Genomic DNA, 12,700 nt, shown 5'->3' with positions numbered 1-12,700 from the left:
GTCCCCACTGTAGCCAGACTCGGCTTGGCCGGCCACCCCCGCCGCCAGAGGGCTGTGCATGCCCCATGGGCCTCATCGCCCTCATGAATCCCCGTGGTCTGGCCATCCTATCCCAGGAAGTGGCCATCCTGATTGCCATAGTTCACTCTCCGGTGCAGTTGGGCCTGCCCAGCAAGCTTGTAGGCAGGAGCTGGGCCTCTGAGGGGAAGGAGGAGGGATGTGGGCCAGGGCAGAAGTGGGGAACTTGGTGGTGTAAACCCAACCCCCCTTCCCCACCTCCTGCAGGCCCCTCACTGCGCTGCATTCCCGAACCACTGGGTGCCTCTGCCCAGCACTGTGCTCTCGGGCCTGGGGTGGGGATGAGGGACCTGGAGCTGCGGCCTGAAGGCAGCCCTTGCTGGCCTGAATTATAGTGGTTGATCAGGGAGGGATGCAGGGTGCTAAATTCCGCCTCTCTCTCTCTCTCTCTCTCTCTCTCTCTCTCAACCCTATTCCTGCAGGAATCCTCCTGCAATGGGCTTCTAGTGCTTCTTATAAATATCACTAAAACTTTAGAGAATTAAGTTTGTAGGAATGTATGAAATATTTAACTCTTGTTCCTTTGTTTTCTGTATAGGATAGATGCAAGCAACAGTGTTTATGATTTAAGATGCTGTGATTTCTCTAGAATTTAACAAATTTTAGCAAATAGTACAAATCAATATCAAAACATATCACTTTCTGTGAGAATGAAATGTTATAAATTCCCCAGAGTGATGTGTTTGACAAAATTGTCTTGCATATTTTTTAAAGTGTAACTTCCTTGAAATCTTACTTGTATGTAATTAATAAACACTTCTTAAATAAAATGAGTGGGGCTTGGGCTGGACAGAGGGCACCAGGGCAGAGGAGATCTCCCGGCAGCAGATCTTCCCGCTGCCCCCTGGGGAGATCTCCTCCGCGGGCTCCGTGCCCTCCATCAAGCCTGAGCCAGAGCCGCGCTTGGCCCACTCCCCTGTCTCCCGCTCTGGGTCCTGCAGCCGTTGCCTGCTCGGAAAATTGGGATTCATGAAGCGCGGACAGCTGGGAGAGCCGGGTGGCTCCAGCGCTCCAGGGTTGCCTCCTGCCTTCCTGGCCCTGGGCTGGATGGCTTCCGGGCCAGCCGGTGGACAGGGCTCCTGCTAAGGCAAGCAATGCCGGCCTCCGCCGATCCCCGCCCACCCCCAGGTCGAACACAGGAGTGGGCCCCCTGTTTCTGGTAGGCGGGCAAAGCAATCTGCACCCCTTGCCTTGGCCCCAGCCCCCACTCGCCCCGGATCACACACGGGAGTGGGACCCCTGTCTCTGGTAGGAGAGCAAAGCAATCTGCACCCCTTGCCTTGGCCCCAGCCCCGGACAGCCTGCAGATCGCACAGGGGAGTGGGCCCGTGTTTGGGTGGGTGCCGGGGGGCAGGGAAAAGATGGCCCCCAGGGCCACCTTTGCCCTGACACCCGACTCTTGCCTGCTGCCTGGGTTTCCAATCATCATTCTTCCATCCTTCCCTTTCGCTTCCCAGCATTGCGCCTATGTATGCAAATTAACCGCCATCTTTGTTAGCGGTTAACCGCCATCTTTCTTGGCAGTTAATTTGCATATCGCCCTGATTAGCCAATGGGAAGCGTAGCAAAGGTATGGTCAATTACCATGTTTCTCTTTTATTAGATAGGATAAGTTACCACTAATTAAACATTTGTAGAGAGCTATACAGTGGGGCCTTGACTTACGAGTTTAATTCATTCCGAGACCGAGCTCGTTAAGGAGCTCATTAAAGAGCTTGTTAACTCAAATTACTCTATCAACTCAATGCAAAAAATCAGCCGAGAGACAGCTGGTATCTCAAAAAACTCGTTAGTCAGGACACTCGTAAGTCAAGGCCCCACTGTATTATCATAGAATGCTAAGGCTGTTTTAAGAAATATCCTGATAGCTAAATTAGGTAAATGAGATTTCAGGAGCACTAATTAAATGATGTATGTTAATTATTTGAATTCCTCGTAGACCAATGCAAATCACTAATTTGCAAATGAAACAATTGCCATTTACATGCCAACAAAATTCACTATGTGTCTGCTATCTAAGTACTAGATGAAGAAATATGCTACAGTGGGTAAAAGTTTAGATTTTGGAGCTGGTCAGCCATGGGTTCAAATCTTGGAATTGTCATTTAATCCTATCTAATAATAGAGAAACATGGTACTTAACCATAACTTCGTTACCCTTCCCATTGGCTACTCAGCGAGATATGCAAATTAACTGCCAGCCAAGATGGCGGCCGGCAGCCAGGCAGCTGAAGCAAACAGGAGGCTTGCTTGCTCCAGTGATGGAGGAAGCCAAGGTTCCCTGCCTGCCGCTGCCGGGCTCTGAGCTCCGGATGCAACAATGTTGCAATTATAGAACCTAAACAAACCCCAGAAACCTGTTTTCAGCCAGCGCAGCCTCAGAGCTTAGAGCGGCCAGTGATGGCAACAGAATTTCAATTATAGAATCTAAACAAACCCAGATACCTGCTTTCAGCCGGCAACGGCCTCAGAGTCGGAGCCGGCTCTCAGCTCCAGTGACAGCTATAAAAGGTAAATAAATCCCAGAATAAAAAAAGAAAAAGAAAAAAAGAGAGGCTGGGTGCTTCAGTTGCCCATCAGCCTGAAAACAGCCCTCAGCCCCTCACCCAGACCAGCCAGGCACCCCAGTGGGGACCCCCAACCTGAAGGGGGTGTGACCAGCTGCAAACAGCCATCATCCCATCATCCAGGCTGGCCAGGCACCCCAGTAGGGACCCCCACCCGGAAGGGGGTATGACCAGATGCAAATCATCCCCTTCCCCTCATCCAGGCTGGCCAGGCACCCAAGCGGGACCCCCACCCTGATCCAGGACACCCTTCCGCTGGTGGTCAGGGCGCTCTCACATGGGAGTTGCTCTGCTCAGCCACAGGCCAGGCTGATGGCTGTCAGTACAGCGGTGGTGGTGGGAGCCTCTCCGGCCTCCTCAGCAGTGCTAAGGATGTCCGATTGCAGTTTAGGCCTGCTCCCCGCTGGCAAGTGGACATCCCCCGAGGGCTGCCGGGCTGCCAGAGGGATGTCTGATTGCCAATCCCCTGGGGATCGGGCCTAAGCCAGCAGGTGGTCATCCCTTGAGTGGTCTCAGACTGCGAGAGGGCACAGGCCGGGCTGAGGGGACCCCCCCCGCCTCCGCCCCCCCAAGTGCACAAATTTTTGTGCACCGGGCCTCTAGTAGCTATATAATTTTGGACAAGATATTTAACCATTTCAACAATCAATTTCTACATCTATAAGTACATCTATAAGAGAATTGCTGGGTAGATTAAATGAGAAATGCAGGCAAAGCATCTAGTATGGTGCCTGGTAACAAGGACACAGTACCTGTTATTTTTTATTATGTGGACCTGGGATGTTGTCAGGTTGAAATACTTAGGGCAAGCAAAAGAAAACTGGTAGGAAAATGGAGTGAAATGTTGCTTAACTCTACCTTTGGAGTAAGATGAAAACATCATCCCAGAAGAAAAATCTATAATATATACTTCTAAGAATGCAAAATAACATATTATTTCCTTGTTTTTACTTCAACATTCATATTGTTATAGTACCATTAAATTCTATATGGGTAATGAAATCTTTGCAATTCTCCTTTAAATTGTATATGCATAATGATTTATATTAACCTGTTAATGAATCTCATGGAATACCACAATATGAATAAAATTATTTAATGAATGTAATTATGGCTACAGAAATGTAATAACAATATTTGATATAAATGTTGGTATCAATACATATAATACTGCAGCAATTTTTCTATATAAGAACTTTAAAAAGTTTTCAAGAAAGGAACAGCCCCAAAGTTATAGACTTTATTGTTTTCAACATAAGTAATTATCTAGAAACCCCCCTGAAACTACTATAAATTATTCTTACCAGCATTGCACGCTTTTCTTCATCTCCTTTAGTTTCTCTCTTTTCATTTTTTTTCCTGAATATCTCTTGAAGCTGAAAAGAAAACCAATCAATATCAAACAAGAGTTTCTGGGTACCCACCTACTTATCGGCGGGTTGCTGATACCAAAGAAAATACAACCTTTGGTACAAGCAACCCACAGTTAGTAAAATGTACAAAATTGTAGTTTTATTTTATCTCTAAGGCACAAAGACATGGAATTTATGGCACAAACATAAAAAGAGAGGAAGCCCACTGGGGTATAAAGAACAATGGAGTAGAACACAGGGTCTCTGGTTTTGGGCCCACCTTCTGTCACACACCAATTCTAAGGTGGTGGACAAGCCACTCAACCCTTGCAGGGCTCCAATTTGCTCATATGTTAAATGAAGATGGACTAGATGACCTCTAAGGTTTTTTCAGGTAACTGAGCATTGTGATGGGAGCATGGGCTCTGCAAGTATAATTCTTGAAAGTTACTCTCGTTATTTAAGGCTTGTTTTCCACATCAGGAATAGAGATAATGCCGTACCTTATGGGAAATTTTTTCCCTCTGGCTTTATGGAGGTATAATTGACAGGTCTTATATGAATGGTGTGCAGAGTAAATATTATTAAGTAATTACTTAGCACATTGCCTGTCACACAGTAACTCTAAGTGTTAGCTATTACTATAAATATTATTTCTTCTCTAAAATCCTACTTTATAAATGGAAGCCCAAGTTTTCTGGTGAGGTTATTGTTCTTGTCTCTGTAATGTACACAGCTATCTTAACTCTCCATTTTGTTTTGTATGGCAGTAGTTGAAAGTCAAATAAAATGTATTACCTTCCAAAATATGAAATAAAAACACAGTACAAAATATAATTTATTAACAAATAAATTCATTTTCACACTTTTTCTTAGTGAAAAGTGTTGTTGTTGTTTTTTGGGTTTCTTTTAGCAAAGGTTAATAATCACTTTGTAAATAGGCACGGGAATCGGACTTTAAGCCTCTATAAATAACAGCCAAACTCCACCTTCTGCTTTCAGAACTCTTGCTGTTTGCAAACAAACATCATACATGAGGAAGCAGTACCGCCACTGCAAAGAGGAAACCACAGCTTTAAAGAGAGGGCAGCTTTAATGAGTCTAGAGTGGAAACAGAAGTTCTAGATAAATGTTTTTATCTCCCATCTCCACAAATGGATAGTATTCCAAAAGACACCTACATAGGCAACTTCCAATGGACTGAGTTCTAAAAGTCAATCTGTAAGTCAGTTGGGTGGAACCTGGCAGTGTTGCCACAGAAAGCCTAATGATAGTTATTTAGATTACTAGGCCCATTAGGAAAATCCTAAAATACAGTTGTACACTATCATAACAAAATTATATTTAAAACGAAATCTGTCCATTTGAGGATGTTAAGAACATAGCTCTGTGTTTGCGATGATATTGAAAACTCTCATTGCCCTACCATCCTGAAAATGAGGGATCTTGCATGGCTCCAGCTCCAAAGGCGTGGCTCAGGGACTGTACTCAGGAGCGAGGACTACACGGGCATTAGATTAAGCGTTTTGATAGATAGCAACAATTATTCTGCTTGCTTCCTTTCGAATGGTTACTAATTAGCTTTTGATGAGGATTTTTATCTCTTGTCTTTCCTACCATGGAAAAAAACGATTTCATAGTTTCTCTTCCATGTTCAGCCTCCGAAAAAATAGTACAGAGGTTTCCTGAGGAATTTTTAATGGCTTGTTACAAAGGAAAAATCGAAAATAAAATGGCTATATATATATATATATATGTATATGTCATTTTTTATTAGGAGAATATAGGTGAATATAGACTTGAACATAAAAGCTAAGAGTAAACCTTGTTAATGTAAGGAATAAATTAATGTTAATCTCTATTTAGGAGAAAAAAAATGTAACAAGCTATTTTGCCACAGAAGTAGAGCAGAAACACATGGGTAAAAAGAAATTTAAAAATTTCGGAAGCAGCATGGGGTGATGAAATGATGTTGCTAGACCAGCAACAACACAGGACCAGTCAGGTGAGAAAGATCAAAGGACAAATATCTAAAAAGCAATCTTTCTTCTTCCTCTTTAGATCAGCCTTTGGTCAAAGACAGGAGAACAGAACAGGAAAATGGGGACAAGACTGGAATGCAAGGCAGAAGTGAGTGAAAGAGAACAGGAAGAACAATGATTGTAAATCCTATAATGAGAAGGAAGTTCCTCCGGCAGAACTGTGACTGGGTGGCCGATAAGTTGGGGTATGAGCACTCTCTGGGCATCCCTTCAAAAGAAAATGTTTATTTCAAACTTCCAGAAAATGTGTAAACAACTGTAACCATCTTTATACATGGAATATAATTTATTTTTACAATGTAAAAATTACTCAAAGAATATGAGAATATACATGAAAGCATAAAATTTTAACTCTTGCTTCTATGATGTTATTTCAAATAATGCAAAACATAAAAATATAAGGAATTAATATTTAATCATTGATAAAAATTCAGCAAATAATATACATACCACCAAAAACTCCTTTCTGTCCACCATCTCGTTGCCATCAGTGTCGAACATGTTGAAAGCTATTCTAAACCCTGCATGAGGCTCTGCCAGAAAAGACAGAGGAGTATTTCTGAAATGGGAAATGACTTTAAAGTACATAGTCCATATTAGTTGTAAACAGTTACTTATATTCAGTACAGAAATAACTTCTTTAAGCAATAAATTAAAGCAACATGTTGCTATTAAATATAATAAAAGCTGTATAGAAATACACATATTTCTGCTTCATATATTAGCATATTTAGTAACAGAATTGATAATATACTTTAAAAATATTGTGTGATACTGGCTGCATGGCACTGATAGTAAAATGTCACTATCTTCCTTCCAAAAATAAATATGACACAATAAAGTAATCCAAATTCTGGAGGAAATTATAATGGAAATGACCTATGAAAATAAAAGTCAAGCATGAGCGATTGCATATTTGGGTTGAAACTTTTAGAGTTTAAACTTCAAAAACAGAAATATAAAATAAGAGGCTTACATAATTAATTCTCAATTGTCCCCAAAATACAAAGAATAATTAATTTTCTGAAAAAGACAGGTTTTAGCACACTATGAACTGCTTTAATTTTATGAACCCTACAATGAGGTTCAATCCTTTTTCTCTTTTCACTTCTAAAGCATAAACAAGAAAACGTGGACACAAGAAAACTTGAACGTGTCGTTAAAAGAGCTCAGCGTACTTGCATTTTTCAAAACATTTGACCTACTCTTTTGAAATGACTGGCAAAAAGTTTAAAAAGGGACCTCCCATAGCTACACTTGCCACTAGCTGTTGTGAAATTTTGAATCTAGCAAAGGAGAAGTACAGAGACCTACTTTCTTAACTGGTAATAGCTATCTCTGAAAATAAAGGAAACGGAAGCCATCTTTTATGCAACTTCATTTCTTGCATGTATTTTAGGAATCTAAACTTACACTTTCATTATTATCCACTTGAGAAAGAAATAAAAAGCTACACCATCTCTGATAACCAAGTTTTAAGCTTTAAAAAGATCATAAGAATATATGTAAAAAGGAAATCCTTACAAGCATTATTTGGAAGGGAAAATAAAGTTAAAGTAATAAAAAGTAAAGAGAAGAAAACTATAGATAGGTAATAGGTGATCTAACCTACCTCCTGCTAGACCTCTTTTCACATTTTTCTTGGTTCTAACCTAAACAATATCCATAATTTAAAATTCAAACTCCTAAAAGTTTCTAAGAGGGGTCCTTAATTGCAAAAGATTTACAGCACCCAAAGGTCTTTATCTTCCCATTGTAAGCAAAACCCACCATATGTGTTTTTTCCAACACCCTTAAACCATATCTTGTCCCATCTCAAGACATGGCTTTCTTAACTAGTTCTGTTTTAGTTTTTCTCTACTGGTTTAGGTACATATTAACTTCAAATTTTGCATCTGCAGAATATATTCTAGATAACAAGATAACTTTTTAATAAGTCTTTGAAATACTCTTTGGCACCCCTCCTGTAATTTGCATGGTAGCATTCATTATTGACTGAACTTAAATCATGAGAGTTCTTGTTTCCATATATCTCCACAAATCCCCACAATGGGAAATTCCACCACCAATATTCTTTCATTCATGCCTGTCTTCATTCATTCACCAACTATGATTTAAAAGGCTACCACGTGTTGAACACTGTTCTTAATACAGAAATGGACAAAAAGATAAATCTTTACCATCATGGACCTTGCATTCAAGTGTGGCAAGACAGACAAGAATATGTAAACCAATAAACAAGTACTTTCAAATAATTTAAGTGCTATGAAGAAAATAAAACTGTAAAGGGATAAAAAGGAAGAGATGAGAGAGGGAGCTATTTTAGAAATACAAGGAATTTTAGAAAGGATGGTCACGTAAGAATTCTCCAAGTCTTCACATTCCAAAGGAAACCTAAATAATGTTTATTATCATGAGGATCTTGAAGAAAAGCACTGAGGGTAGAGGGAGCAGAAAGTACAAATTCCTGAGATGAGAATAAAGGAATAGAAAGGTCAGGTGGCTGGAGTATAGTTCCACCATTAAATGTAATGAAATTTAACTGAAAACCTTAGTAGACCCTTCATATATTTCATAAGAATTGCTGCACATAAGAGGAAGAAAAAAATGAAGCTGTTTCAGGATGTATGATATACATTCTGATAGACATTCTTTCACACTAGTCTTGTAGAAAATGTGATTCAAGTAAGTGTAGCAGGAAATTTACAAATCATTACATGTCCTACCTTTAGGCTCCCATGTAGACTAAAACACAGGGATTGATATAGGATATTAGTTTACAATTTATGAACATTTTACTAATATATTATAAGCCATAATAATATTTATGATTTTGACCCTTGATATACCATTCTTAGCATTTTCCGTGGCTATTTTGACATGAATTTTGCAAAACAGCACAGACATACTTAAAGTATTTTAAGAGAATCTAAGAGAATCAAAGGAAGATTTATTTTCTACAAATTCTAATTTTAAAAAATTGCATCCAGAAATAAATTTAATGAGGTACACTTACTTGTTAAAATACACAAGAGAAAAAGATATTCTGTGTAAGAAATCACACCTAGAAGAAAAACAGTACTAGTTATGCTCTATAAAAATATTGTTTTCTTCATATTTATCAAGTAAAATATTCTTATATAGCAATAAGTAATATTAATAAAGAACTTACAGTTTTAAAGATGCTAAACATTGTTTTAAATGAGACTAAACTATTATTATTAAATCACAGCCCAAAAAAGCAGCAAAATTAATTTTATTTTCATTGTTTCATGTCTCTAAAGAAACCCATATAAAATGACCATAATGCTTCCAGATATATTGGCAATAAAAATAATTATTATAATGTTTACTTATGCTGCAACTTTTAAACTTATGGCTAGTTTTCAGTGTATGAATCAAACATAAAATAAAAAGGTTGGAAATGGTTAACATTGTAAAGTGCTTAATTCTTAATTGCAGTTTATAAAACAATTCTTGCTTAGAATATTGATTTTTGTACTACATTCAAAAAACAAAACTCTATAGTTATCCTTTTGCTGACATAAATTATCATTTGTAAACTTAATGTTTCTATTAAATGTAATCTAAGAAGTTTATATTTTAATTAAATGGCTTCTACTTTCTGTATACTGAAGCATGAGTTCTCTGTAATCCCAGAATCACAAACTTTAAAAGGAGTTAGTGTGGGGTAAATAAAAATATACATCCTGTTACTCAAATTCTTTCTTTTAGACTATAATACCCCAAACTAGAATTAATGCATTAATTTACTTTCTAAGTAGATCCTGAGAAAAAGTCGGGAATAAGCCAGTAACACTTAATCAGCTATCAGATAGTCCTGATGTTTGGTTAAAGAGTATAAAAAATCCTTACACACTCAGACTGTGAACTTTAAACCTCCATTTCACCTGGTGTTCTCTGAAGCTACCCTCTTTGTCATAGAACAAAGAGAAGAGGAGTCACTGTCAGGCAGTTTGTCAGAAGACATGAAGGGACTGAGCCAGGAGGCCCTGAAAGCATTCCCCTTTTGTTTATACTAGAATATTGTGACCTATAGACATAGTTCTGGTTGATTGCCATGAATGCTATGGGAGAAAGATTCTGGAATGGTCAATGTATATAAAGATACAATACCTAGATTCCATAGGGATCCTTCAAAAAAACAAAAAGTGAAAAAGAAAGAATAAATGCAGGAGGGGGAAAAGGAAATGGGATCAGGAAATGGGCTGTCTCCACAGTCCCATCTTACTGACTGTTGTTCAAATTGATCTAGTGGAATACATTTCCTGACCTTATCATCCCACCCTAAGATCTGAACAGCAATCTTTAAGACAACTTCCAGGAAAAAATTTCTAAGAGCTTTAAAGATACCTTGGGCCAGATTTTGCGAAGAGGTAAAAATCCTACCTTATGAAAGGCCTAAAATAAAAGGTACAGTATTCCTCCTTTCAGATTCCATGAGAACCAGGTGGAAGCAATATGAATTTCTAATTCTATTAGACAAAATATATGGATTATAACTACTCCTTTAAACTATTTGTCTTCATACTAGAGTAAATACATTTTCCAACCAATATTGGTTAAAACTGATGAAAAAGGTAATTTTATGTCATTTCTTTAATATTTTTATATCATATACTTTCATTGTTGAGAATATTTCAAAAAAACATTCTTTTTTAAGACTAAGTTAATCTTAAAGATTTTATTAGTTTTTGCACAAATATGTACAAAAATTACATTACAAAAATTGTAATAAAAACTATATAATTTGACTGTATGTACGAATTAGTGAGTTAAGTTAGATACACAGATATGGGTAACAGTGTAAGTTGAAATAAGTGAATTTTGTGGGAAGTGTTGTTTTTAAAAGAAACATGTTCAAGCTGAGTGGCCAACCATAGATTCAATAATTTTTTTCATATTGATTAAACTTAAGAAAATCTATTATTCCCTGGAAGTAACAGACATTTAAAAATCAGTATTTTTGAAAAATGTTTTCTATAGGTAAATATAACCTACACTTTTCAATATGGTTAAAAATGTTTTTTTAAACCTGTGAAAGTTCATTTTGTTGTAAAAATTTAGAAAATATAATCTGCACTAATAAAAGACAAAGATGCTAATTGACCGTACCTTCACGATACCCATGAGCCAATCAGAAGAGTATGCAAATTAGCCCAACAAAAATGGCCATTAAATTTGCATACTGCAGGCGGGCAGGGCGGGGCAGCGCCATCCGCCACCCAACCCAACCCCGGGATCGGGCCTGCCATCTGCCAACCGGGGAGCAGGCCTAAGCCAGGAGGTTGTTATCTCCCGAGGGGTCCCAGACTGTGAGAGGGCATAGGTCAGGCTGAGGGACAAACCCCCCGCCACCCCCCTGCCAGTGCACAAATTTTTGTGCACCAGGCCTCTAGTAATATATATAAAAAGTAAAATTAAAACCACCCTTAATCCCACTACCCAGAAATAACCATTATTATATTTCTGTGTTTTTCTCTTCAGTGTTTTCTCAATGTACACATAGCTGTAAAATTACTTGAAGTATGAGAAAAATCTGTATATATACAGTATAAGTGTCAATATTGTGTCAATATTCAAATATATAAATACTAAAGTTAACTTACCTCTTTCTTTAAGGTTTCGAAATAGCTTTGATGATCCTTTCCAAACTGGTGGTGTTTCTGAGAGCATTTGATTTAATTCCTATGACATAAGGTATCATAATGCTGATTAACAGGTAAATTAATTCTAAACAAGATAAAAAATATCTAAATGCTTATGTAAAAAGAATTCTTCACTTAGAAGATCTGAGACATGGCTACATTTATCTATATTCTCTACCCATAGTTCATTCAACCACAAAAGCCAACATTTGCCCAGAGTTTAAATATAAAATAAATGATAAAGATGCTACAATTGGTAGCTCAATTAGAGCTACCAAAAATTGCAAATAAATTTAATAATGTATATATGGTAATCAAATTAAGATAAAACAGTAAGTTGTGGAGCCAGTTAGAAAAGTACATTTTTATGGAAGCCATTGAAAAAGGTGGACTTCCTAATTAAGGTCAGAGGTGATCCCCTGGCTTCACATACTGTTCTCTATAGGCCTCTTGTATTTAGGGGTCTTTGTGGTAGAAGTAAATGGACAAAGGTTTATATCAGGAAGGAATGAAGAATATTTTAATAGTGACTCAAAGAATTATGACATTAGATGAAGTTAGGGGCAAGGACATTAAATTATTATGTACACTTTCAATTTTTTTCTAATTTTACCTTAGTCATTAAAGAACACAGACTTCAATTTTTTGTTTGTTTGTTTTTTAAAAATCAAACTATCACAGCTGGTGGGGGGAAAACTATTTTGGAAAATTTAAACATTTGAATCACTCTTTATATACTAAAACAATTTTAAATGTATTTATATACTGTGTTGAAAACAACTAAGTGAAAATATAGTTTGGTTAAATGTGAAGAAAAATTATTAAAGGATTTGTAGAGATAACTTGAAATAATTTGAAATTTAAAAATTAGTCTGCCAAATAACACACTGAAGAAAACACTGTAAACCACTTCTATTTCTAGGTCTGATTCTTGCTCCTCAAAGTCCAATAGCCCAAGCATTACCGGGGGGTTGTTAGAGATGCAGACTCTC

At 37.8% G+C, this 12,700-nt stretch overlaps 1 protein-coding gene across 1 annotated transcript in view; it reads right to left on the bottom strand.

The window, feature by feature from the left end:
* Positions 1–12,700, bottom strand: part of MICU3 (mitochondrial calcium uptake family member 3) — a 71,947-nt gene that overhangs the window by 29,083 nt on the left and 30,164 nt on the right. Inside the window, exons 5-8 of the mRNA XM_006753800.2 lie at positions 11,670–11,748; positions 9,056–9,103; positions 6,490–6,572; positions 3,950–4,021 (exon numbers count right to left, since the gene is read on the bottom strand). Of these exons, the coding sequence (XP_006753863.1) occupies positions 3,950–4,021; positions 6,490–6,572; positions 9,056–9,103; positions 11,670–11,748 (282 nt within the window). The remainder of the gene's footprint in view (positions 1–3,949; positions 4,022–6,489; positions 6,573–9,055; positions 9,104–11,669; positions 11,749–12,700) is intronic.

Source organism: Myotis davidii, unplaced genomic scaffold (assembly GCF_000327345.1).
Source record: "Myotis davidii unplaced genomic scaffold, ASM32734v1 scaffold71, whole genome shotgun sequence".
Taxonomy (NCBI): domain Eukaryota; kingdom Metazoa; phylum Chordata; class Mammalia; order Chiroptera; family Vespertilionidae; genus Myotis; species Myotis davidii.
The sequence above is the reverse complement of the archived record's forward strand: the minus strand, read 5'-3'. Positions and strand labels throughout refer to the sequence as shown.